Source organism: Anser anser, assembly GCF_964211835.1.
Source record: "Anser anser genome assembly, chromosome: 1".
In the NCBI taxonomy this organism is placed as follows: domain Eukaryota; kingdom Metazoa; phylum Chordata; class Aves; order Anseriformes; family Anatidae; genus Anser; species Anser anser.
The window spans coordinates 121,190,079-121,217,339 of NC_139720.1; the positions used below are offsets into that span (position 1 = coordinate 121,190,079).

The 27,261-nt window shown below is 39.0% G+C and overlaps 1 protein-coding gene across 2 annotated transcripts in view; it reads right to left on the bottom strand.

Moving 5' to 3' along the window:
- Positions 1-7,566: 7,566 nt before the first annotated feature.
- Positions 7,567-27,261, bottom strand: part of PRRG1 (proline rich and Gla domain 1) — a 32,719-nt gene continuing 13,024 nt past the window's right edge. For both annotated transcript variants that reach the window (XM_083825917.1, XM_083825918.1), the window contains 3 exons: positions 23,665-23,714; positions 19,268-19,428; positions 7,567-11,517 (listed from right to left, as the gene is read on the bottom strand). In XM_083825917.1, coding sequence (XP_083682043.1) covers positions 10,993-11,517; positions 19,268-19,428; positions 23,665-23,674 — 696 coding nt within the window. In that variant the 5' untranslated portion in view covers positions 23,675-23,714 and the 3' untranslated portion in view covers positions 7,567-10,992. The remainder of the gene's footprint in view (positions 11,518-19,267; positions 19,429-23,664; positions 23,715-27,261) is intronic.

Here is a 27,261-nt window from a genome sequence, read left to right on the forward strand (position 1 = left end):
AAACAGCCTGTAAAAGATCCCACCCACCAAAAAGGAAAGATTTTTTTTTATTATTATTTGTGAGGTGGACATGCTATAACATTTATAAAGTTATAATAAAAATAATTCATAAAATGATTTAGTACCCATCTTAATCACATTGTGTATCTACAGATGTCAATAACTGCCAGGACAGTATCTTATGGACCTTTTTTTAAGGTCACTGGATATTTAAAAATACACGGGCTACAATTCAGAGTGTTTAAAGAGCACTTGGTGTTAGAGAACCCTCTTCCTTTACATCTCTGTTTTCCTAAGAAAAACATCTCTCCTGCACATACTACAAGATTTACAGTAATCTGGTTGCTTTGTTTTCTGAAAACACAGGGCTCGTCTACTAGATTTTACATGGTTTGATGGAAGATTGAACAAAACCTTGGTTTTATGCCACCCTCCTGCTAATAGATCGTGATCCTTTAACTCTTTTTTCCTATCACAGACAGACAGTGGAGCACCACAACTTGACCATCTTCCTTTCTGCCTCCTCCAAAAACCAAAGGGTGATAAAAACAACAGGAAAGATGGGAAGAGGCACACATCTGTTGAATCAGTGTTCTGTGACTTAACGAGATTTTTTAGAGCCCTTAACCCTGCGGACTGTAACAGCTCAGGACGCCTAAACCAAGAAACATTTGGGAGAACTTTGCCGCTGAGCAACAGCGGGGGAAGGAGGATGTGCAACATCATAGGCTGCTCCCAACATTAAAAGTGCCAACTGATTTTCCTTTCTAAATCCAGATTTATTGTTTGGGGCCATCACCAAAATGTTCTTTGTTTTCCCACTATGAAACAGATGGCATAAATGTGCTCTGCAGTTTTATTGCTGTGTTATAATTTCATTGTGTCATGCTCAAACCAATAGGTTCATTCACTCTACAATAAAACTTTCATTCTGCTGTGCTGTCTGTGGATGCATTGAATAAAATGGCAGTTTAAAAAGTTGCAAGTTGCTAAATCAATATTCCATTATTTGTCTCATATTGGTTTTATTAGTGATAGAAATGCAGCTCAACAACTGATAAAAGCTTGAAATGGTTACTGGGAAAGATGTAATGAGAATAGACTTCTGCAAAACCATTACGTTTTTAATCTTTCTTTTCATTTCTTAATAGAAGTTTAATACATTTCCCCAACATGATTACGGTTGACAAAGTTGCTCGGTTCTGTTCTTTGTGAGGTTGCTGAAACTACAAGCAGAAAGAATCTTTCTCAAGGTTATACGCAAGTGAAAGAAAACTGCCAATATAAATTTGCCTTGACACAGACTAGAATAAAACAGAAAGCCTAATCTGTGAAGAGATGTTCTAAGGAGCGATTAGTTCAAGAGGAACATGACTTAGAGGGAAAATACCTGAAATAAAGCAAGATACAACTCTCCCCTGTTCTTTATTAGTGCTTTTCAAACACAGCAAGTCATCTGTGCAGCACATTTAATCATTTAAGGCCAGAGGCAGGCACAGAAGCTTGCTACTCTAACCTCAGAGGTATTCTCATTACCCAAGGTGGAGTGGAGTTGATACCTGAATATATAAACACGTACAGAAATCCAGCTTCAACCACTCCTTTAATTTAAGGTGAAATAGAGCAGACCATACTCTATTGGCATTTCAAACAGAGCCTTAAAAGAGAAAGGCCAAGGAGAGATGCTGATGACAGAAATTCTCTTCTACAAGAAAAACATCGCAAATCTCTCAGCTCTAGGGGACACTTGCCCTGTGCAATTAGCCTTACACACACCGCCAAAGGAGCAGAAAGGCAATTTCTGCGTGCCAGCGAGCCTCCCATTCGCCCTCCCTCGAGGTTGACTCTTTCACACAGATACCACGAGTGCCTGAACTGGCCAGTCCGGTTTAGTGGACCAGTATCTCTGGTTATCCGTGATGGTGACTGGTCCGATGTCTCCATTTTCATGGTCTCCCCACTGGAGATTTGCTGGGTAACTTGATATCAACCTTCACACAGAGGCAAGCCACGTCAAAGCAGAAAAGTGTGCATTAACTTGATCCAAATACAGACAATAATGTTGTAAAGATATCAGAGATACATGTACATGAAAAAAACTGTGACCTGAAGGACTTACAGCACTCATGTTCTGTTACTAGTGTAATTGTTTCAATTGACCTTCAGGCCTCTTCCTTTCCTTTTTCTTTTTTTTTTTTTTTAATTAAAAAAGAAAAATCCTTGACCATTATTTAGTTGTATCACTTTATATATGGCATTAAAAGAGACCTTTTAATGTTTCCAAGTGCCCTTCTAATAATTAGACTTGCAGAAACCACCCTGTAGCATTCCATTAAAATGAATTCACTCACCTGCCAGCAGCTCAAATAACAAAGTGAAGAAAACAATGTACATCAGACACTGGACAGTGACGGCAGGAACATTATGAAAGCACCCACCTAATTTCTGTATCCTCCTTTCAAACCCTTATAAGAAATGTAGCTTTTACATATCCCCAAGAAGTTAAAATTTGACACAAGTCAGGGAGAGAGGCAACTACACAACCCGGAGAGCTCCCGATGCACACCCAGCCTCCTTTGCAGGAAAGAATCCCGCTGAGATGTTGCTACTTGTGGTTGCAGGGGTATGGCACAAGGAGAGCAGTGATCTCTCAGGCAGATAGGTCCAAGGCAGCTTAGGGGTTTGCAAAGCAGACCTACTACTCAGGCTGCACAGATCTCACAGCACTGCAGTTATTTACGTGTCTCACTCGTGGACTGAGCAGTTCTTTCTATGTGAGCTTTGGTCACAGAGAGCACGCTGCATGCAAAAAAATGGCTTTACACCGTGACAATGTCTGCTCTAAAGGGTCTAACTTTCTGGTCACACACGGTTAGCAGCCAGGTGTCATAGGGCATGCACCACAGGCACTCCAAGACCACATCCTGTTGATGAGCTCTCCATCAGTGCTGGATGCCCGTCTTGAGGATGGGGGAAGGACAGCATCTCTGCCATCTCTGTGCCACCCAGAAATGTCTCCAGAGCACCTGTGCTGAACCACAGCCGCAGACCAACATTGCTGCTCTGGAATATACGTATTTTTAATAAACTGTTCTATAGTGAAAAGCAATTCAGTGGAGCTAAAAGTACTCAGGTGACCACGCCAGCTTTGACGAAAACAAGCAACAGAACCTGCACTGGCAAAGACTTTGCAGGTTCCAAACGAAATTTGTGACCAAGAAAGTGTAATGTGAAGGTTGGTGTCACCAGCGTACAAAAACCAAGAGGATCGGCTCAACCTCAACCCCAGTGATATACTTGCGTAGAAAACGAATAGTCTGCTTCCAGAAACTCAGAAGAAGCTAATTAAGTAATTTTTTTTTTTTTGTAAGTAGTTTGAATTCACTGTACATAGAGAACTGCATACAAAATAGCAAAATCTCAGGGCATTTTGAAGTTTGGAAAAGATGACTACTAGCCCAGTCTAACGTGCAAAGCAGCCTAATGCCCTGCAGTGGAGAAAACCCAAGTACAAATCCTTGCTGCAGGGACGTGGGAGAATGGCGAGGTGAGGGCACGAGACAGCCTTCCTCGTGGGCTGGGGTCTGCTGAAAGCACCAGGCTACTGCCTGTGGTGGTGTCGGTATCCTGAGTTTGTGAACAAGCTTTGGGTGGTCAATCTTGTGCTGATGCAGAATAGTAAATGTTGAAATCTGAAAGCACTGCGCAGGACAGAAAACCCTCTTTTAAACAGTTCTCTTGCATACGGGGGAGATGGCAGCATTTAAAAGAGCCAAGCTGCCAGTGCAGGAGGGTTGAAAGGTAATGAAAGTGGTAGCACAAAGGGGGAAGAGAAGGGAAACTAAGCTATAAATAACATTTTGTAATGCTGGAAAAAAATCAAGAGGACTTATCATTAGAAATTATTTCTAAACCTACTTTTTTTTCCTAAAGAATATGTGCAATAAATACATCAACTTTTATGTACTTTAACAGCATCTGAAAGAATTTAATGGGGGAACAGAACAAAGAGGTATCGTTTTTCAGCAGTGCTATTAAATAAACTGCGAAAATCAGCAAGTTAGGAGGGAAAAAGAGAAAAGCTAAGTATCCACCTTTTTACCATTACTAGTCATATCTGATTAAACATGTTAGACATTTTTTCATTTTGCAAAAGTTATTAAATTGTTAAAAAAAATATCTGGAGCTCAGACTGACAGTGAAAGTTATATAAATGTTAATCCCAGTTCTTACAGCCGACAGCTCTACTCCTAGCACTGCTTTGCTTGCTTTGCCCAGCTCAGAGTCTCTCAAGCAGTGACTGCTGCTCTGCAGGGTGCGGTGCCGGGCAGGCGCACGCTGGTGCAGGTGGCAGAGCCGGGCTGTGCAGGCACGGCATGGATGAGCCAGATCATGCTCCACTCCCGGGAGAGCATCACGAGCGTGTATGTTAGTTAGAGCAATGTTTTGTTCTCCGCTGGCCCTGCGCCTCAGCACCCACACGCAGAGAAGAGGAGCTAAGCCATTACAATGTGCTTATTGTGGGCAAAACCCGCAGGAGCACCACCATACAATTGCCGGGCTTGTAGTAATTGCCGGGGTGGCTGCCCTCCTCCCAGCCCACACGTCTCGCTAGCCAGGCTGCTGCCCACGCAACACAAAACTGTGCCACCCAGCCCTGGTTGCATGTCAAGCCCTCCCAGATGCAGCAGGCCCTCTCAGAGTAGCAGATTCAGCCTCAGTTTTGAAGTCAGCATTTATTTATTGCACGAAAAGCAGCTCTTTTCATTTTAAAGTTGATATTTACCTTCCATCTTCTGCACTTGGCAGGTGCTTTCACAGGAATTTGCCTACCGTTGCCTCCCACTACTAGTAAATGAATACGCATGTGCCCAGACTTTATTACTCTAGTACAGCTGAACTTGTGAGTTGGAAACAACCCATGCAACGATTCCACGTGGCTGTTCGATAGGAGAGGTGCAATTAGACACCAATCAAACATTCAGATGATTAGTCCATGTGACTGCATGCAAAGAGGAGATAAGAGATAAATCCCACCACAGGGTTGCACAGCAGAAATCAGAGTGGAGTTCTCTGGTTTTATTTAAAACTCTAGTGAGGTGGGTTACATTAGAAAAATCCTGTCCGACCAACTCACCTTCCAGGTAGATGCAGATGAATATACCTGCTCTCTGAAAGAGCAACCTATGGCTATGATAAAACCACAAGCAGAAAAACAGACAACCACACACACAATAAAAATATCAGTAATTTATTAGTAAATGGAAATAAATGACTTCTGAGAAGATGGCTTAGCAGTATCAGCCAGGGAATATTTTAGAGCAGGTCACATCATCCTTCATTTTCTCCAACTATCACTTTTCACAGAAAATCCTGGCAAGAAATGCTGTCTGCAGTGGTTTTGATCTTGGAAATGACCCATCTGTGGTGACTGCTTCAACTGCAGTTAGAAGGTCACAGATAACAGCCTGTGCCTCACACTGTGTAACAGCAGACTGATGCCCGTATCCGGCCACAAATCCATGCATTCAACCCCTCATTTACGTTTGTCCAGCACTGAAATGCTGCATGAGGTGTGACCAAGCCAGCAAGGTATATGAGCAAGGCATGAAAGGAGACAAGACTGGGTCCCAAGCTCTCACGTATACAGACCTTGCAACAAGCAGTCGTTGACTAAACAAGGCAATCCTTGTGCACAGCAAAGAGCTGTCATTGTGTCAGCGGTGGCAACTGAATAAGAAAATAAAGAAAAAAAAAATAAAATCCAGAGTCTCTGACCTATGAAATTGGTCCAGGGTCTGTTCTGTGGGAAAACATCCTACGCCACTGAAAGGTCAGGGAGAGAGCCTGGTACAGACTACTCCTTATGCAGAGATTTCATTACTGGGAGTATCTGAATAAATTTTCTGAGTATGTTTCCTTCTTGTTTTAACCTTCTCAACCAGCTCAAGGAGCTGTGCAGGTATGTACAAAGCTTCCAGCTGGAGAAGGAAACAGCAGGTCATACTAAAAGTTTTTTTCTTAGAAACAACAAGAACTAAGACAGGGGGAAACAGCACAGTAGTTGGTGTGTTTATATGGCATAACATACTGAAACAGGATAGGGAAAGAACACCTACTAACATTGAGAGAGTTAAATGGAAAGCAAATGCTACATAATATAATATAATCAAGAGAATACAGATGAGGACTTTCTTGCAGTGACTTGTTATTTAGCATTCAATAACCCATCACCAAGTCAAAAATACAATTACTGAGCTCTTACTGCAAGAAGAAAAGTGTAGTTCAACTTTTTGGCAAAGCTCAAAGTTCAATTACCCTGTAGCAAATCAATCAAATGCATGTGCAGCAAGCAATGAAGTAGTGCAGGTGTCACCTCCCTGCTTTCAGCTAACGTGGCTTTTCTTAAAAATCAGGAGGCAGCACTAGGAAATATTTACACGGTTCACATTATACAAAGATAAAAAGGAATCTATCAGTGTGATTTAGAACAACAGGGAACAGTGTTCAAGGCATACGAAACAAACAATGAACATTCATCACCAGTAACCTAGAGTGATGACTTGGTTTTTATAGACACCAAGATTTATGATACCAGTTCAGCATTATATCCTCCACATTTCAATAGCTAGAAGCCAGGCAGGCAGAGGCAAACACGCATTGAGCCATGTGCAAACATGTTAGCCAGTGCTGATGGATGTGTGGTCAGGACTCTGGACGTGTACATGCACAGCAAATGTCACTTAACTGCAAACAGTGCTCTGTTCCAGCGACATTGTTCTGAGCTCTGCGAATAAAAACATACCAACAAAGAAAGTGAAGTGCTACACTATGCATATGACAGCTTGGGAAGTTGCACACAGTTCCTCTTTTTGCACTTTTGTGACTGTTTGCGCTTTTTTTTAAATGACTGGTGTAAAACTGCACTTGTGTTTATGACATGCCTTCTGTAATGCTTCACTTACCTCTTCAGCAGACTGCAGTCATATAGTAAACTAGTGAAAAATAACAGGGACGTATCCTATTTACCAGCAGCTGAGTGAGAAAGGATGACACAAAGTTTCTCAGCTGGAATGGATATCTTTAGTTTCTAGCACATATCACTATAAAAGGTCTTTTTATTGCTATTAAAGCTTCATTCAATCATTGCAGAATGAATCACAGAGCTGATGCAAAATTCTGCACTCATTCTTTCAAACGGCTGAAGCCACCGTTGAAATTAAGTCATCTTGACTACAGTTTTTTCTAGTGTACTGTTTCCCTTAGTTGTAACAAAGAATAATTTCTGCCTTCCCTCTCTGCTTGTGATTTTTATTTAATTATAGCGACAACAAATAATTTTCTTTAATGGAAAATAACCAAATTCACACATCTTGATATTCTTTCAAAAGTCTATTTTTTATCCATCTACCCAGAACCAGAATTTATATTTTAAATTATCAAAAGAAAAAAATTGATTCACTGCAACTGATAAAGCACATTTAACAATCAATGGAAATTGAAAGAGCACCACTTAAATACAGTTAATACTACAGTTGTGTAGAATTGATATTTTGAAGCACTAGAGGCATTTAAAAATTTTTATTTAGCATATCCAAAAACAAATGTTACAAAAAATTTTCTACAAACATAGGCAAGAATGTTTAAATACGATAATTTAATGTAAACCAAATCCCTTTAAAATACTCAATACTGTAATCAGAGGTTATTTACACCCAGTGAAGACAGAACAACCTCCACTAATGCTAATCATCATCTAAGCACAATTAATTTCCATAATTTCTTAAAGAGTGACACTTAAATATAAGATAGTTTTAGTGGGTAAATCATCTGAGTCCTAATACAAGATGAAATTTAGTGTTACATTCAAAAGTGGGAAAAGCAGTATCCTGACTGTTCAAGTCATCAGTCAAAGCAGTACTGCATTCAGACTTGGAAAACCTTCAGAGAAGTACGAGAAATTTATAATGTTTATTGCATAATAATGCAATTACAAGATAACAATATTCAGCAAGTGCCCTGGAAAACAAAGCTGTATAAAAACCCACTACAAAAGAAATTTTATTCTTCAATCAGATCAAAAAAGCCAGCCACAAATCTGAATTACTTTCCCACATTTCACAAAGAAAAACAAAATATTTGGTAATTTGACATTGTTCCAACAAGAAGAAAGCTGTTCATGTCTCAGAGGAAATACATTTGGATAACTGGCACATGCAGATTTTATTTGTTTATTTACGAAAGTTTATTCGCCAAGACTTAAATTTATAGCCCAAAATAGCATTCATACTCACGCGCATGGATGCAGAAAAGGCATGGCCCAATAAATTCTAGTCACAGATCATTTTTGATATTTGGTTGTGGTCGTTTTTTTTTGGGAAGACAAACATGTTTGCATTGCACGTAAAAGTATCTCCAGAATGCAGCAACATATTCTACTTAAGAAACTGAAGTGTGAAAGCCATTAAAACTGGTAGTGGAATACAGACCAACAACGACAACAAAAAAAAAAAGGTGGCTCATCTCTAAACCAGACTGCCCATGTTCAGGGGTAGACAGCTGCTGAATGACCTAATGTGAAATTGGTGATCTCCATGCATTTCCTACATGAAAGTCATATATCCAAACAGAAAAGTTACTGCTAAAACTGCCAGCTGTGCTGGCAGGCACAGAAGATGCCAATATGGCATGGACATTGATACCAGCTCTTTGAGGTGGCTCCTGCTGAGATGAGGCACTTTGTTTTGGTAATGTCTGGCTAAAGGCAGTATAACTGTTGCTCAGTATAAAAGGATCTTTAACTTCTACAAGTGGCAATTTAGGTCCTTACACCAGAGATAAAACCACTTCAAAAGAAAAGCTCAGACAGTCTAAAAACAAGATCCAGGCAATTCTTACCACAAATGCCCAAAATATGTTGTAATCATCTGCCCAATATCTGTCATAAATAATAAATATAAATAAGTCTCATCTTTTTTACTACACTTTGGCCTGGAGTTCCATCCATTAACTCCAATAAATTTGTCTTTGCAACTGAAGAACCCCAGCAGACAATTTAGGTAGCCTACTCTTTGCCAAAAATGAGAATATAAAATTAATCACAGGATCCTAACTTCATTTGTCAATCCACTGTATCAAATTCTTACAGAAGTGTGTATAAGCACATCCATGTATGATCATACACTTCTTTCTGGCAATTTTCTGTAAACTTCCTTGGATAAAAGATGGGCCAAGGTGCCATGAGATAGTAGATGCCAGCATGCATCTCAGAAATTAACTGAGGACATTAGCGGTGGTTTGAAATGGATGGCACTGGTGTTTCATTTGGAAGAAAATACTGCTTCAGTTTTTTGTTTCAAGAAAACCAACATAACCCAGTAATCTTTCAGGGCTAAATACATTTTAGTTGGTGCTAACCGATTAGTAGAAAACAACAATACTGAAGTTAATGCCATGTTACGTTGGTGTGAGAAGAAAAAATTGAAATGAATGTTGATAAGCTAAACTGAATTATCAACTCTTAAATTAAGCAGGAAAAAAGAACCACCACACTACAGCTTGCATCAGCTGAATCATCAACAGTATCTAAACCACTTGGTTGAAATTCTATAGAAGCCTCTAACTTGCATCAAGCCTGACAGAAATACACATCTCTTCAGCCTCAAAAAGTCACTCCAAACTAACACTTGGGTGTATGTCTGCGTTGTGTTCTTAGAAATGCAACACAGTGGGTCCTCATGGTTTGGCCCGACATCAGGTAGGCTCTACAGCTCACATATGGAGATAGCTGAGCCATGCTGGCGACACAGTTTCTGGAGCCAGCCTAGATTACCATGCTTCCCAGCACCTTACTTGAATGAGCAAATGTGAAATCAGCAATAAATACTTCAAAGCTGTTGAAGAGGTATCAAAAATGCCTGCAACAGATTTCTATAGCCCCTAATACAAGATGCACACATGGTACATCTAAGTATGCAAGAGGCAAAATATTATCAGGATTTTAGGAAGGGGATCTTATTGTTGGGGAAAAAAAGCCACACACCAAATGCTTTTCCTTTTTCCATTTAAAAAGGAAGAGTAATACCTTTGGGTTCATACGTTTATGGATAATGGATAAAATCCTGGTCCCAGAGAAGACTATGCTAGTTTTGGTATATACTTCCAAATAAGCAGGATTTTATCCAATCTTCAGCATTTCATTCTTTAGTGTTGCATGAATTTTCAAATTGTAAAGTTGTAATATGCACACTTCTCATCCCTAGAGCACAGGAATAAAAACCAGATAGGAAAACTGAAAGGAAAAGCAAAACACACAAAAAAAGTACTCTTAAATTCACTAATTACTGTCTTCAATTATTAGCTTCTAAACATGAATTGTAAAAGCAAAAGCTTTAGAATGCACCTCCCTCTGCTAGGGCTCTGAAATTATTGCTTTTAAGCCAGCATACTCTAATATACTGGTTTGAAAACAAAGGCATACTGCTCTTGGCCATCCAAAGGCCCAAGATAGGATGCAGCACGTAAAAATCCAAGTGAGAAAAAGGAAATGACCAGACAAGAGACAATACTGAAAAATTAGTCCCCTTTGGTGTAAATAAGTTTCTAAAACATTGCTTAACAATTCCCCATCGCAGGCAATTCTGAGATTCTGCATCAAGAAGGGAAGGGGATTCCACAAACCTCGTGGGGAATGTGGACAGCATTTGGAATAAAACAAGTGACATCCCTCAAAGGAAAGATACTTTTGAGAAGTACGACAGAGCACCACATTTGTACATGCACTTACACTCTCAATACAGGTTCCTTATCGTTTAAGACCCGCTATAGGGGAAAAAGAAATCCAAGACCCAAAAAACAAGTGATTCTTAAACAAAAAAGGAAGTTCATTATACAGGTCCATTAAATTACAGAAATGCATAATAAGCCAAGATAAAGTGCTACAAGATGATTAGTATTTTTTTTTTTTTTAAAGTCCATAGCATTTTTCCTGTTTTACTTAGTACTGGTGATAACAGGAGATAGTGCAATTGCAGTGGCTGAACTGGAATTCACAATGTCTTCGTATTGTGGGGGTGGATCTAAATGTTGTTCAGTTTCACTTCTTCTCATACTGATTTCACCAGTGGCTTCCTCATAGGAAGGAGGAGGATCACAGTTTGACAGCCTTGTGGATATTGAGTCTGACTGTGCATCCGTATAGCTCAGACCTCCAGGAGAGAGCCCACTGACTTCATACATTTCCTCCTGTGGGGAATGAACAATGCTGAGAGGCTGCGGAAGCGAACCTCTGCCGTCAGACACAGCACCATCACCCATCGCTTCGTGGGCTCCCCTACGCACGTACACCGACTGTCTACGTGTTTTCTTTTTAAACAGGCATCTCCATATGACAAAAATGACAATGAGGATAACAAAAAGGCCAATGATTAATGGAAATGCAAGGTAAAATGAATACCAGCTATGTCCTGTGTTACTTTCTCCCTGAAGTCCATTTTTGTAGACTTTCCAGAACTCCTTCTAGAAGAGCAAGACGGGATATGTCAGTAACGATAAGACAGTTAAAAACAAAAGAACAAAACAAACACTTTAATCAATCAGTTGCGAATGAATGAGGAAAAATGGCATTTCAAATACTGATGGTCAAAATGAGAACTGGTATGAATAAGCACACAAAATAAATTTTCAAATTTTCTTTTGATGTGTTTAGTGATACAAAAGGCTTTATTTTTTATTTTTTTTTTATTTCACCAATTCCTTGCTACTTGTAACAATCCTGTATTGGCACTTAATATTTAAAAACCTGTAGCACAGGCAGGAATAAGCAAGAAATCTAATCTGCATGCACATCAGCTATGTGGTGGATCAGAATTTTTCAGCATCACTCAAGCTCAAAGTTATTATTTATTTTTTAATTATAATGCACTGATACAATTTGACAGGGAAATATTGTTCCAGAATGTCAGACCAATTTAGCAAAGCACAACTATTTTGAACTGTCATTTCATAAATCAGACCTTCTCCCATCCTCTGGCTCATAAAGCAATTGTCAGCATATTCTGAGTTGCTTCAAATCCTCTCTTTATAGTTAAATATAGCTTCATCAATGTGAGAATATTACACGGCTTACTTATTATACTCTAGAAACTTTGACAACACAACTACAGATACATGGAACAGTGAAAAGTGAAGATACAAACAAGGGAAAACAAAGATGAAGGGGGATACTTCTACTTTAAATACTTTTTGCTGTATTATTAATATGCAAAAGCAGGAGTACAACGATCACATCACCATCCAATAATTCTCTAGAGTGAATGCTGTGCAAAGCTAGTACAAAGAAAACATCCTGCCTCAAAAAAGTAGTCATCCTTGTCTGTAATGTGTGATCTCTATTAAGAAATACTTCCACATACTTCCACTGTGTTTTATAGCAATGTATAATTTAACAAAAAAAAAAAAAAAACCAAACCCTGACAGAAATCCTGAGCTTTTTAGCTTCCTTTAAAAATGCAGAGACCTGACCTCTTCATATTCACGCTAGCATCTACTTTAAATAACACACATACTGCACGTAAGTATTTAAAAAATACTCACCAGGAAAAATGACATAGCCATTTCTCAGTTATTAGTAAATTCAGGTTGCAGACTGACTTTGTGCACAGACAAATCAGATCTATCCCCCCCTTCGTTCAGGACTGCTGCCACATGAGCAGCATTACATAAATATTGGCACCAAATTGATCTCAGCCTGAGTCCAGAAGCAGTCTGGCCTCTTTAGCGTGGAGGCTAAGCTTGCCCTGTGCGAAGCTGGGACCTGGACAACATGGGTAAAACACATGCTCACAATGACTCTAAAAATATACAAAGAATATACTAAGGTTAAGAACAATGTCGTGTGCCTGAAAAAAACAAACAAACAAAAAACCGGCTATCACATTTGTTTGTTTTTTAAACGCAATACATTACGTTGTTCTTACCCTTACAGTCAGTGCAAGGTCCAAAAAAAGTCTTATTCCAGAGCAATCCAGAATCACGTGTTTTTCCTAATTTTCAGGGCTTGACATCACAAGCAAGTCATCGCAGCGCCCTTCTGATACGAACCCTGGTTTAAATCATCTCAGCTAAGTCAGGCAGCATTCACTTCAAACACAGTAAGCAAGTCTTGGAAGAAGGACTAACCCCTCTAAACACCTCTCTACAAGGGCCTGGATGCACTGCTCCACAGTGAATCCCAGAGCAATTGTGCTGACTTTGGAAAAGCTTATGGAAAAAAAAACTAACGTTAAAAAAAATGAAATTAGCTGCACAACTGAGGCCTAGGGTTCTCTGCATGATAGGAAGGAAAATAAACAAAACCAAACACTCCATCTTTCCCCACCAAATCAATAGGCAATTAGGAAGATCTGTTACCTATTACCTTTCCAGCTGGTTTGAATAAAGCAAACTAGATCTTAAATTGAATAAATAATAAATATGTTCTCAACTAAAAAAGCAGAAAAAAGATTGATTAGCGTTATTAACCACTATTGTCTGTACTGGAAACCAAGGTTCCCACTTCACCGCTCTAATACCTCAGTGGCAACAAAGGAATGATATACAATGTTTATTTCTGAAGCAAAAACTGCAAAGATTTACTGGAAGTCAGCAAATACACTGTGCAAGGGTGCATCTTTTTAAAGAGAAAAGTAGTTTTGATGAAAATTGAAAAAAAATATATCAGTTTTTGCCTTTGTTATGTTGGACACTGTAGAGGAAATGCACCCTTTCCAGTGTAAGGGTAGTAAGCTCTGATGGGTATTTTAGTAATGTTTCCACATTACTTCTAGCTCAGCGTTATCTGCTGGAGAAATGTCTCTGTACCTTGTTCATGAAGCTGAAATACCAGCATTGCTCCTTGTCACTCTTGTCACCAGAGTGGCAGGCAGGCAGTTCAGAACAGGTTACATGGCAGGGGGGTGGCATGATGGGGGGTGGTCAACTTAATGGTGTGACCAGAGAGGTGCATAAAGAGCTTAATGTAAGAATTTAAATTGCCTTAAGGATGAAAGTAGTTTAGTGTCCACTTTCATTTACAAGTGAGGCAAAGGAAATTCCAAGGCACTTTGGACACGCGCTCGTGTGCCGAAAACTGCAGTGTTTCAGGTCTGCGGCTGTATTACAGAGACAAAGGAATAAAGTTCCTCACAGGTGAAAAACTGCTATGAAACGCTTGTTTAGTCACTATGAAAAATGTTTTCTTTTAATTTTCCCCTTTAAAAAAGAACTTGCTAGTGTATTAAACCCGAGGTTTCCAGCTTGCAGTTTTGCAAGCCAAATATCAAAGCGAACCACAAAGACTGCTAGTTCCAGAATTTATGGGAAGTGCAGGAAACTAATACTTCAGCTTCGAGCTACTCAGCTGCCAAGCAGCTCCCCCTCTGCTCTGTCATCCCACAGCTGTGCTGCATGGTAAAGTGACGGCACACAAACACGACAAGCTACCTGGTCAGAGTCAAATAATGCTCATCACCAAACAAAACTAGGGGGAACTCGGATGAACTTGCACAGTGTGGGAGTTGGTACAATCTGCTATGAAAAAAGAAGAGAAGGAAATAATGAAATCCCAGGAGGTAGCTGTAGAACTCATACAGAAGTTAAAGGGTAATTTGAAAGTTGGAACTCTTACAGCACAAACATCCCTTCCATAGCAGTTGGTCTCTCAAACCAAGAAAACAAAAGAGGATTGTCTTTCTACTTGAGAAAACTATGAACTCGTGATTTATGAAAAGGACACTCCAGCAATCATTTACCCTCAAGCACTGCATAGCTGGGCTGAAAAACTAAGATAAGTAGGCCACAGAATCAGATAACTGCAATGGAAAAGACTTAACAACATCTAGTATAAGTTACCACCAAGAACTACTTTTCTGCATATTTCTTACTGCTTTAGCATACCTAGTCTGAAATAAAAAGAATCCTCAAAGACATCATAAATAAACGTTTACAGACAAGCTGTCAGGTTTGTTTTCCCTTGTATGTCTAATACTTCACTACTTTTATCTATTCAGAACAGAGTCAACTTCAGTCAACTGGATCTGAACACTGAATTAAACAAGGGGTCCACATGAAAGTTAAGAGTCTTACACACTGCTGTGTATTTCAGCAGAGGCCTTTACTACATTTGGCAGCACTGTCAACGTCAAATGACTCTTGGTCCGTTGTCTGACTTGTTTTTAAAGTTGGACTAATAATATGCCAATCAGAAGAGCGTCTAGCATTCAGTAGGTAAAGGATATGAACAAAGCAATAACGGGAAGTGAGAGTACCTACTACCCTGTGTTCTTCTGGTCTGCCCTCAATTTCAGATGACAGGAAAGAATTCACATCTTCTCTTCTGGGTATTTATCCAGCATTCACAATTAGATACAGAGTGATGCTAGAAGCCTTACTTGATCACATCATTTTAGATCATTTAGATGGTGCCAAGTTTTGAGTTGCTTTCGAAGCTTTCTAGTGATTTTTATTTTGTTTGAGTTGTTTTCCTAGATAAGAGTTACACAGAGGATCTTGCAACTTCTGCAATATTTAAAATAAAGTTTGTGGGAAACACAGAACCCTTACAAAGATGTGACTTTTTTTTTTTTAAATCTTCATGCAGTATCGTTTAAAAAAAACAAGTTAATGGAATTGAAATGAATATCAATGCTTCAGTCACTCCCAGGTATTTTGCACAGTAACCTTTCTGCAAATCTTTAAGCTTCCCAACAACCTTTGACTACGGACTAGTGACCACATACAGTGCTATCTGTATGATACAGCTTCTACATATAAATAGCTTTAGATCAGGTGCAGGGTTCACGTAACCCATTATCTTCTGACAACAATCATCACAGATTGCCACAGAGCGTAAACATAGCCAGGCGGTGATACTCTCCCAGCTTTCACGTCTTTGTACTTCAGAAACTTCCCTCAGCCAAAGCTGATCCCTTTCATTCAACGGTCCCAGATTGATTTACCAATATTATTTTACTCTTATATATCCTCCTTTTCTGAAGCTATGTAAGCTTTTAGCATCCATGACATTTTGTGGCAAAGCAGTCCATGGATCCACTACCCATGGTGAGAAGATATGGTTCTATTTGCTCTGAATCTGAATCTTCTCGTCTCCTTTGAGGCCCTTTTTATCTCTCCTGTCAGAAAAACGTCAAACGACTCACCTCTGTTCAATCTTCATACTCCTTACAGACATCTACCACATGTTCCCTGGTTCAACTATTTCCAATATATTCTTGTTATACAAGTATTTTCATCTCTTTAGTCATCTCTCTGGTCCCCTGGAACTTCCCCAGCTACTTATTTGCTTTATAAGAGATAGTGAGGTCAGAGCTGCACATGATATGTTCAAGATGCAGGTGCACAGTTGTGTAATTACATTCTCCATTTTGTTCTCTATGCCTTTACTAGGATTCTTAACTTTCAGGTTTTTGTTTGACTGCCGGGCATTATTAAGCCAACTTTTCACCGATGATTTATAAATTTGGATCTTGTTCACAAGGCAAACATATATATGTATAAGGAATGTTCCCTTTTCCCCAGTATGCATTACAGTTGTCAACATTGAATTTCATTTTCTATTCCACCCCCCCATCAGTACCACACATTTCTGCAAATTCTTTCCTGTCAGCTCTAGCCTTTACTATCCTGGTAGTATAATCTTTATCACTAATTTTATCATTTTACATAATACTTCTGAAGATATTGTCCCCAACGCTGCACAATATTAAAGGCATTCAATACGTTCATGACAGCTGCCTGTATACTTAACGTACACAATGCTAACTTCCAAGAAAACCAATGCATCAAAAATAACTTGAGGGGACTGCTTGGTATTTTAATATTACAAAATCAGACGTAGCCCACCTCCTCAGAAGACTGCAGAAAAACAAAGAACCAAGTGGACAAGATTAAAAAAAATACAAAAGGGTGATTATATGAAACAAAGTACCATGAGATAAATAAGCTACATATTCTTTTTGAATTCCGATTTATCTATACTATGAAATCATTGCATGTCTGTTATTACAAACATACTATGTTACGACCTCATTCTACTGTACCAACTTCCCCAGAAATCAAGTCTTATTAAATGGCTGTAAGGATGGATTCAACTGTGAGATAAAGGACCAAATAAAGCCTAAGTAAACGATGCTCGTCAGGCATGACTGCACTTTAGTGGAGTCTGGAACCCTAAGGAGGTACCAACAACAAAATTAAGCAACTAAACAAAAAGGATACAGTAGTAGAAATGGATAATGGATCAGGACCTCATTGGAAATTCCCTCTGCACTGTGACAAAGGTTGTAGCACAACAGGAAGTGTAACTATTTCTACTCTAGTATTTCTCAAATACTTCTGCAAGGGAAAGGGTATCTACCGAAACACAGCATGTTCCTCAACATTTAGTAGTGGAAAACAAGCTGAAGTGAGAGGCAACACAATTATAGGATATCTTGAGTTGGAAGGGACCCACAAGGATCATCAAGTCCAACTCCTGGCTTCACACAAGATTACCTAAAATTAAACCGTATGTCTAAGAGCGTTGCCCAAATGCTCCTTGAACTCCAGCAGGGTCAGTGCTGTGACCACTGTCCTGGGGAGCCTGTCCCAGTGCTGGCCACCAGTTTGACCTAACACTGATGAACATGTTTAGGCTATTAGTGATACTGTGTTAGATTTTATACAAGTTGCGTCATTGTACACACTATTGTTAATTACACAATGAGCTATCATTAGGAATAGCCACACCAAGTCAAGTTTGAGAGGCAAAAAACACGTCTGTGCATGCACTTTAAAGCTTTGGAAAGAAGAGCATTTTCAAAGACACCATACATCCTTACTGCATCATTTTAATAAAGTTTTAATTCCAGCCTTTTCCACCTTTCCATGTATGACCACCAACAAAAAGATGCCAAGAACGTGAAGTGTCCATTAGGTCTTTACAATAACCTTTTTTTTTTTCTTTTTTTTTTTTTTTAAACGTAGATCATAGCCAGTGAAGATTAGGACACATCACTTGGGTAAATTCTGAAAGAAGTTCATAATGCTCCCTGTGCCACTCTGCTCACTAGCCTTGCCTGCACAATTTCCCTGTGCAAAAACATGAGAGATGGAAACTTTTTTTTCGAAGAGAAGTTTTGAGTCACATTTTCTAGCACCTGTTTTTCACTTTGAAATTGGGGCTGAATTTGAGGATAAACTTTAATCTGGTCTGTCCTGAATTAGAAAAAAAAATCCTTGACTTTTGCATTAAATATGTCAGATGACACCATCAAAAGCTTACATACTGTTCTTATTAGTTGGGAGGCAATTTAAGATATGTTGGGTATAACGTGCAGCTATTGCATCCAGAGCCATTGGCCCACAATCTTCTTTTAATTAGAGAAGCCAACAGACTTACACAACAATTCTGTGTGGGCAGTATCTGCTTCATTCCAGTCAAGTTAATATATCACTGCCCTTGCATAACGCACAGCAGCACTGAAATTGTTATTCTTTCCATATTTTAGACCACTGCTGCTTAACAATACACTCTGGGGGCCTGCAGAAGTTACCTTCAAGAAAGACATTTATCTTTGCTTATTTTTAAGACTGTGAATAATCTGGCCACTGAACACTTTGGCCAGCTACACTGGCACATGGGATATAAAAGCCTATTTTAAATGGAACGCTTTTTGATTCACATGCTCATTTCATATGAACATACTCCATAAATAAATTAAGGGGCAAGGTAAGTGAACACTTGCGACCTCTGCTTCTATATATTCCCTGTAATAGTCCCAATGCCATCATTTCATCCGAGCAAGACAACAGCATTTGTGATATGTAGGTCAGACTTAAGTGTGTGATGATACAAAAACCAGTACACATGCTATTTGGGTGAGTAGTGCTGCCAAACTACATAATGACAGATTTGTCCACATTTCCTCAAGTGGGGGTATTTATTCATGTTCCTTTTCTTCTCAGCTGCCAATGTTCACATTTTTTTTAAGAGCATAATTATCTTTCAGAATTCTGTCCCTTTCAAATTCAGTTTAATTTGGATGAAAGATTCAAAATTTATTGCTGTGGAATCTAGCCATCTCCACTGTAGACCTTATTTGCTTAAAGAACTGTGTCAAAATGAAAAAAACAGATCTAGTGTAATGTTAGAAAACATACAAACACTCAGCACACCCCAAAATTAATATCAAAACACCTCACCCATCTACAAATGCACATCAATACATACCGTCTTTTCTTCATTTTCAAAAGCTTCTCTTGCTTCTTCATAGGTACAGATTTCTTCTCTGCATTCATGTTCTATATCACCTTGCTTTAATTCTTCCAAAAATTTGTTGGCTCTTGGATATCTTTTTAACACAGAATTGGCTTTGTTCTCTGCTAAGAACACTGAATAAAAGGAAAGACAAGAAAGGTCACTACTGAAATAGATACCCAAAACCTCATGGTAAAACTGTTCAAAGAAAATGCATGTTTAAGAAACAAAAATCTTTTTTCAAAGTGTTCCCCTTTATTTAATATGATAAAAGGCCTTTGCTAGTTTTGTTCGCTATTATGAGCATTTGGGACTACAATTTCAGTAGTTATTGCTACTTCATAAACATGATGGACCCCAGTTCCACATCATGTTCATGTAGGCTTAAACAAGACTGAAGCCTGTGCCTGAGAAGAGTGCTCAGAACAGACAGGCATATGCTCAGCTCAAGTAATTTCTTAAACTAAGATGACAAAGAACAAACAAAACCTGCTTGCGAACATCAAAAAAGGTATCTGCAACTGCCTGAGGGCATCACAGCCAGAACAGCCAGAAGTTTTTGATGACATAAATATTTCTGAATATTACCTAGTCATACACACCAGAACAGCTGCCTTTATCAAAGTTTAATTCCATCTGTTTTCTTAAGCAACTTTGAAGCAGACTTGCTGCCTTCACTCCAGAAATGTCAGCCATGAAATAGCAACTCTTTTGGGGATGTAGTAGTAGTAGTCTCTCTATTTTCTTAAATCATACACAAAACCCACTATTTGATGAATCAAATCAAATAACCCCAAAAGGCAACCAGTTATGACAAAGGTATTCTTTGCTTTCCTTAGTTTTCTGTTCAAAGAAGAGAGCTGTAAGTAATCTTCTGATCCTTTCCTGGAGGGAAAAAAATCAATTTCTCTGTCAAATTCCCTGACCAAATGATTTCTACAGTAACACATAGCAACTGAATATTGCACTGATTTTGCACATAGCAAAATCCAGTAGACTGATTTACTCAAAAGGTATATCTGCAGTGAACGGTGCAGAAATTTTCCAGGTATTTCAGGTCAAGGAAGCATAAAGGTCATGCCAACTCAACACCGTTCTTGGCCTCTCACTGCTAGCAATAGGGGATCTTTATTCAGTGCACGGCCATACTAACCCACTCATGCTGCCTTCCTGACCTATCCTACCATTTCTGCACTGCTTCATTTACAGCTAGCCTGGGACCTCCAGTATGGTAAGAAGACAAACTCTCACTGTCTGCAGAAAGACAGAAACCAAGTGGTTTAAACAATGATTTATCTATGACTTTCTAAGAATCAGTTTGCTACTTTTTTTTCTTTAATCATCTTATTTGAACACTAAAATAGCATTTGCAGCAAGTCTACAAAGACAGGTCACTATACTTTTCCTTTCTCGTAACTTAGACGTGGTAGCATTTTTCAGCAATGAAGATACTACCACAATTAGGCTCACCTACTTCACATTAATTTAATTCTGGTAAGTCTCTGTGATGTGTGTACTTTGTTATAAGTCATTAGACAGTCATCTTCCTTTCGAAAAAGATTAAATATTTGAAGATTAAACTCCAATATACCAGTCATTCCTACGCTTTCAGTTGAATACATGTGGTATGTGCATGCGCCACACAAATTACATTATTCATAATGCTGCCAGAGATTCAGTGCATACAACTCTACGACTGCTCCTACTGCAATTTTGGTTTCTAATAGCACCACAGACGAACGCAACGGCACCTCTTACTGTGTAAGTACGTAGTATAAACAACACAAAATTAATTTTTAAAAGTCTCTTAAAAAAAAAAGATAGCTTCTTTATTTCCCACACAATCCTTCTGACTCCCCTCTAGGCCTGAAGAACCAGCTTGCTTTCCACATGCCTCAGCAATCACGGAGAGTGATGAGAAGGAGGATTTGGCAACACCAGGAAGCCAGCGTGCAGCCGTGCATGGGGATGAACTGCCCATGCTCTAAGTACTTCTCACCAACTCCTCTTGCGGGCATTCTTGAAGTAGAACAAGCTACAGCCAAAACACTCTTAAAAGTAGAATCACTGAAGAGTAGATAACACTGTAAATCAACAGTTTCCCTTCCTTCAAAGGATAAAACCTAGGGAATTTCATTTCACACATGGAATCCATCTTTGAAAATAGAAAACAAAACTATGACAGCTTTGCACTGGATGCAGAGGGAAAAGAAACAGAAAAACAGAGGTAGCTGACAACATTCTGTTTTGAAACTTCTGGCTCTCAGAAAGAAAGTACAAATCTTTGTTTCTACATGCACTTTGCAATTTCTCAAAGAAGCAAACATAGTAAAGGTTTAAAATCTGGTATACCGTGAAATATTGCATTCACTACATATTGTCATGACTTTCTAGGTAATAGTTTAGTTTTCAAAGAAAAAAAAACACAGCAAAGCATACATTTCTGCTGCAAAATGCATTGACAAAGAACAGCAGAGCACTAAAGCAATTCAATATTCAAGAATGGCCAATATGGAAGAAAATTCACCTTTTTTGTTTAGCAATTCACATTCAGAAAGTCTCTCTTCTCCCACAGTACTGTATAGAAAATGCATATCTCAAAAAGACAAAAAAGCCCACTGAGGATAATAAACCCCACACCATGTTAACCCTGAATGTATCTGCTAAATAATGCTCTGTTCATATCAGGAACGGCTTTTGACCCTGCAAGACTGGAAAGAATGAAGTATAAAATCGTTCATTTGTTTTGATCTGACATTTTTAAAGCTCTGCACACCCCTAATGACTTTAAAACCTTATTGAGAAGTCAATACCAAGGCTGCAAGGAAACAAAAACATGCACTGATCAAAGCAATCTTGATGGAGATACTGACTGAAATACAGTGATTTAATGAGAATCACTCATTGCCTGATGAATCCTATAAAGAGAGATAGTGGCATCATATTGCAGAAACCACGTTGACTTCTTAGTATTCTATGACTGTCATCATGGAGACATTCTGTCATAATTATACAGGAGGGCGTGAAAAAAAAAAAAACACTCTTTGGGTTGGATTGTCCACCTAACCAAGCTATAATGTGGCTGAATTCACTGCAGCTGTTACTACAAAGCTAAAAATGATTAGGGAAGAATGGCATGGCAAGAATAGAAGAAGTACAATTTACCTTATTTTTTCACTTTGTTAAGGAGATTAACTAACAAATGCAGATAAAAAAATCAAAATGATGAGTTTGGTGTTAATTAAGATAGACACAGAAACAAATAACCTAAAATCCCTTCTTCCTCCCCATATTTTTATAGAATATAGATGAAGGTATACAACTACCAAACATAATGCATTGGAATACATTTATTTCTCAAACGTGCTTGCACTCAGTGCTGTGTGTAACTAATACTCGTTTTTTAGCAAGCTCTTATGTATCAGAAAGCTACAAAAAAAAAAACCTTTTCAAAGTCTTCATCTGACATTATTTTTGGAAAGAGTAATATAGTCTGATCATTTTATTATACATTCTCAGGAAAACCTGTGGTTTTCTATTCACACAGTGAATAGATACTCTAGCAAGGTGAAGGTCAACCAGAATCAAGAAGAGTCAGGCAAGGGCATGAGTGAGGATAAACACGTCTCGGCCTGCCAGCTGAAGCTATCACAAAGAAAATTGGCTTCAGGTCTGTAGTGACAGAGAAATAGGGAGCCGCAGTGTGGGAAAAGTATCCTGATACACAGAAATGCTGCAGAAGCAAAGCCAAGGGCATTGTGGACACCAAAGCCAGCTCTATTGAGGCTGCTGTTGACACTCCCCTTTTCTGACTCTTTACCAACACCCAAGCAGATTAAAACCTCTAGCAAATACTAGAAGTAAGCATTTCACTTTAAATAAAAAGCTGCAGCTACTGATAAATGTGAGTCGTTCTGTAGGTGATCTTAATAAAACTATTTGGTTTGCACCGGGGAGAGCAAAGAAAAACATTTTGATCTTCTACTTATAAAGCTTAAAGAGTGACTTCTGCTGTGAGAACCTAGAGTTATTGAAACAAGCTTAGGATGCAAGGCTGGATAATCAGCTCTGCAGTCTCTGCTCTGCAGCCAGGTTTCAAAGGTCCATGAATGAGTTTGTGATGCTCATTATTATGGTCCACATACAATATATGTGTCAAAACAGTAGTACAATTCCAGTTCAGTTTAGTATGGACAAAGAGCTCTATCATATGCAATACCAAAATCAGTTCGATAGCAGAGAACAATTTTTGTGCAAATTGATTTGGATTTTGAGTGGAGGACAATTTGGGGGGAGTGCTTCATGGGGAAAGCTTCAAAGCTTCACAGGGAAAAGTAAAGAATACACATTCATATCAAAGTTAAACTTACCACTATCCATGATGATTACTGTCAAGGCACAGAACTTGCAAATATCAAATCTGAAAACGAAAGAAGAAACATCCTGTTGAGTTTGTGAATCATGATGAACAGAGAAAAGTTTATAATAATATACGGGAATCGAGAGAAATGTATAATAGTGTTGGAATCCCTGTGGTAAAGATTTATCCCCTTTTGAGTTGTATCACTCCTGCATACATATTAGCCTTGGTAGTATAAGAGTACTATCCAATAAATGATGACTCTTGAGAAAGGGTGAATGCTTCAACCTTTTTCAAAGCATTTCATATTTAGAATATGCAAAGATACTGGTATGAAACACAAGGTGTGTATCATTTTATACTAATCTGCAACCTCTGTTTTACCCAAATCAACTTAAAAGGTTAAACTACTTGTATCTTATCTAAGATTCAAATTCACTCTGCAGAGAACATCATGTCAACTCATTACCTCTACTCTGTGGATCAGATTTTTGAAATCCGAATGAACACATGCAAATTCAGAGGCTAGTGATTAAAACGGGATGCCTGCATTAAGTTTGAGGGTAGAACAAGACCTGTAATTTGGCAAAGGAACTTGCCATACATGTAAGGATCCGAGCCCAGCCTACAAGAACTTACATGTACATTATACCTCATCTTGGAAGGAGAACAGACAAAAGATGCACTCAGGCAAGAAAAAGCCTGAAGCTCATTGTACCCACCAGGCAGAGAGCCAACAAAAGCCACACCTGAAGTCCACAACAGCTAGCTGAGAGACTGTTTTCAGTTTCTTGGAGTCTTCATTAGTATGAGAACAGTTAAGAAAATAAAAGCTTTCAGCAAAGGGCTAGAGAGGTGCAGCTGTCTAACCAAGTCGGTAGAACACCACATGAGGTTGAAGATTTTTTACTAATAAATTACCAACTCCTAAAGATTAGCATTAGTTCTACTTCAGAGGCCAAGTTACACATCAACGTATCATTCCGTACTCCTGCCCACAACCTCCTTAAAACCAAAACCTCACAGGCAAACATCTCCATTAAAAAAAGTGTTAATAGTGTACAAGTGTTGGCTGTAGCTGCTGTAATAAAGAGGGAAAGTTAAGGCTTCCAGCACAGCCCTTCCAACGCTAATTTGTCTAGCAAGAGCAGGCTGCAATACTTGTGAGAAATGCTGCTGAAGTGAATGGAGCTCTATAGAAACGTCCCGGTCTACTAACAGAATTGTAGGACTGGGACTAAAGGAAATGTGGGACACGGGAGTAAAGTGATTTTAAAGCAAGTTCATCAAGTCTCTGCGAAGGTAAATAAATGCAAATAAATAGTGAAGATTAAAGCACTGAAATCTCACCACCGTGTTTAGTATATCATTCCTAAGTATGGGAGGGTAACAGAAGCAGAGGGCTTACAATTTTTTTCAGGACATATGCAGTCTCCTCCAGTAGCCTTATTTTTTCTCAGCAGACTACTCTATGCAAAGACAAAAACATCTTTGACGCTTGTTCAATAAAACTGAAATTAGCACAGCTTTCTGGTTAGTCCCATCTTTACAACCCAAATATTTGTGTTGAAAACATTGCCAAACTTTTAGTAATAAACAGGTCACAAAAAATCTGTTTATTGGTAACTGTTCGTTTCGTCTGATAAAACGTGAGTTTCTTTCCCCATTTATTATCGTCCAGTTTCAGGCAGCTTCCTTGCAACAGCTCCTCAAATAGCATTAAGAGCAGTAGAGGAGCAAGACCCCCTCCCACCCTCAGCTCATCTGCTGTAACGCAGTACATGAAACGAATCTTGCCAAGCTTCTTCCCTCTAACAGGAACTTCTTTTTATTTTATTAAATTTTGGTTAGCCTTTAATATTTCAGCCTTATAACGAATAACTTGGATATGGATTTCAACACTAGCAATTAAGAAAATGCAAAACATACATCCCCGTCCACACTCACTGAGTCACAACTAGATGGCTCTGCCTGCAGGGCGGTTTGGTGGAAACGTGGGCCCCGACATCCCTCTTCCCTGCTAAGGGAAGTTTTCCACCAGGAGCTGAGTCTGATGCTGTCTAGGTGTGCAGTGCTGCCTTTGCGACCGGCACAAGGAGCTTAGTACGTCATAATATTTGGGAATGAAAATCAGAACATTGACACACAGATTGTAAAACTGTGGGAAACAAGTAGAGGAAAAATTAAACTGTCTTCTTCATTGCAAATTGATGCAAGTATATTATGAACTAGTGATAAAATAAAGATTTGCTCAGTTGGCAGCAAAACACAGAAGTTAGAGATCTTCTCACCCTTCCTTCATTACAGAAGGAATCAGCGCACCCTTCTCCAGGAGACATCAAATCCATCTTTCCAGTCACTGTGGTGCAGAAACTTCCCTTCAGCAGTCCACATTAGATTTTTACGGCAATGACGAGTATTCAGAGATCCCTCAAACCAATTATACCAATTTTCCTCCAAATGTGCATCATTCTTTTTTATGCTCCCCTGCCTCCCCTCACCCCTCTCTGTATCTGCCCAAACTTCTTCATTTCCCAGCCTCCTGCTCTCCCTAAGCTCCCACAGCTCACAGGCAGTTTCCTGCATCCCACTGCCTGCTGGGCGAGAGGCTGATTCAGGACCCAGGCACTGATTGCCCTGCTGCTATACGGGCAGGACAGAAAACTTCAGCTCACCCAAGAGACTTTCCCACTACAGAAGAACTTCTTGGGTCTTTGCCCTCTACTTAATCATCCCTTCCCCCAGAGGGAAAGAGATTAATAATATTTCAGTCCTCTACCCCCTGACAGTTTTGGTTCAAATTGACTAAATAGTTCAAAGATTGTTTGGAAAAAGGGTTTGAATGCAGACAAGTACATTAATATTTTTTTTCCCCTTCATAAACCAGCTAATAAAACTGAAGAGGGTTGGCAACAATACAGGAACATCTTGACCTGCTATTGACTCATTTCTTCCTCCACACAACTTTTTAAATTTAGTTTCCTGCTTTTTAGTCTTCCAAGAACCTCACTGAAGGCTAGGATGGTCCTATGGTGTCAGAGCAATGTTTTTCTCATATTTCTATATATACACACACATACACACCAATGCAAGAACAAAGTAGCCACAGATAATATCTTACTAGTGACACTAATGCTTGTTATTTCAGGAAACACTCTTCATCCAAGAGTCAGTCATACAGTAGACAGCATGGATAGTGCTACAGCTGAGCATCAAATTCTGAGTTCAGCAGTAAGCTGACGTATCTGACCAGCGACTGTTCAACAGGGGATCTTTTCTGAGCACACACTTGACCATTGGTGTGATGGTAAAAAATACAAAAAAAAAGAAAAACAACCCTAAAACGATGAACCACCCACCTCTAATAGAAAATATAAAGACTCAACGGGAAATAAAACGAGTTATACAGCCCATAGGGGACAGCAAAGGAGATGTATCGAAGCCTGTGCTATTTACCAGCACTACTGTGCTCATCACCAACGGGCTGTAGCATCTCACCGAGAAGCGTTTTGCATGACAGTTTATGAAGCTAACATTGAAGCAACAAACCAAGCTGTACATTTTTTTCCATATCTAACCTAAGTATTTTTTCCTCAATCCTGAAGTA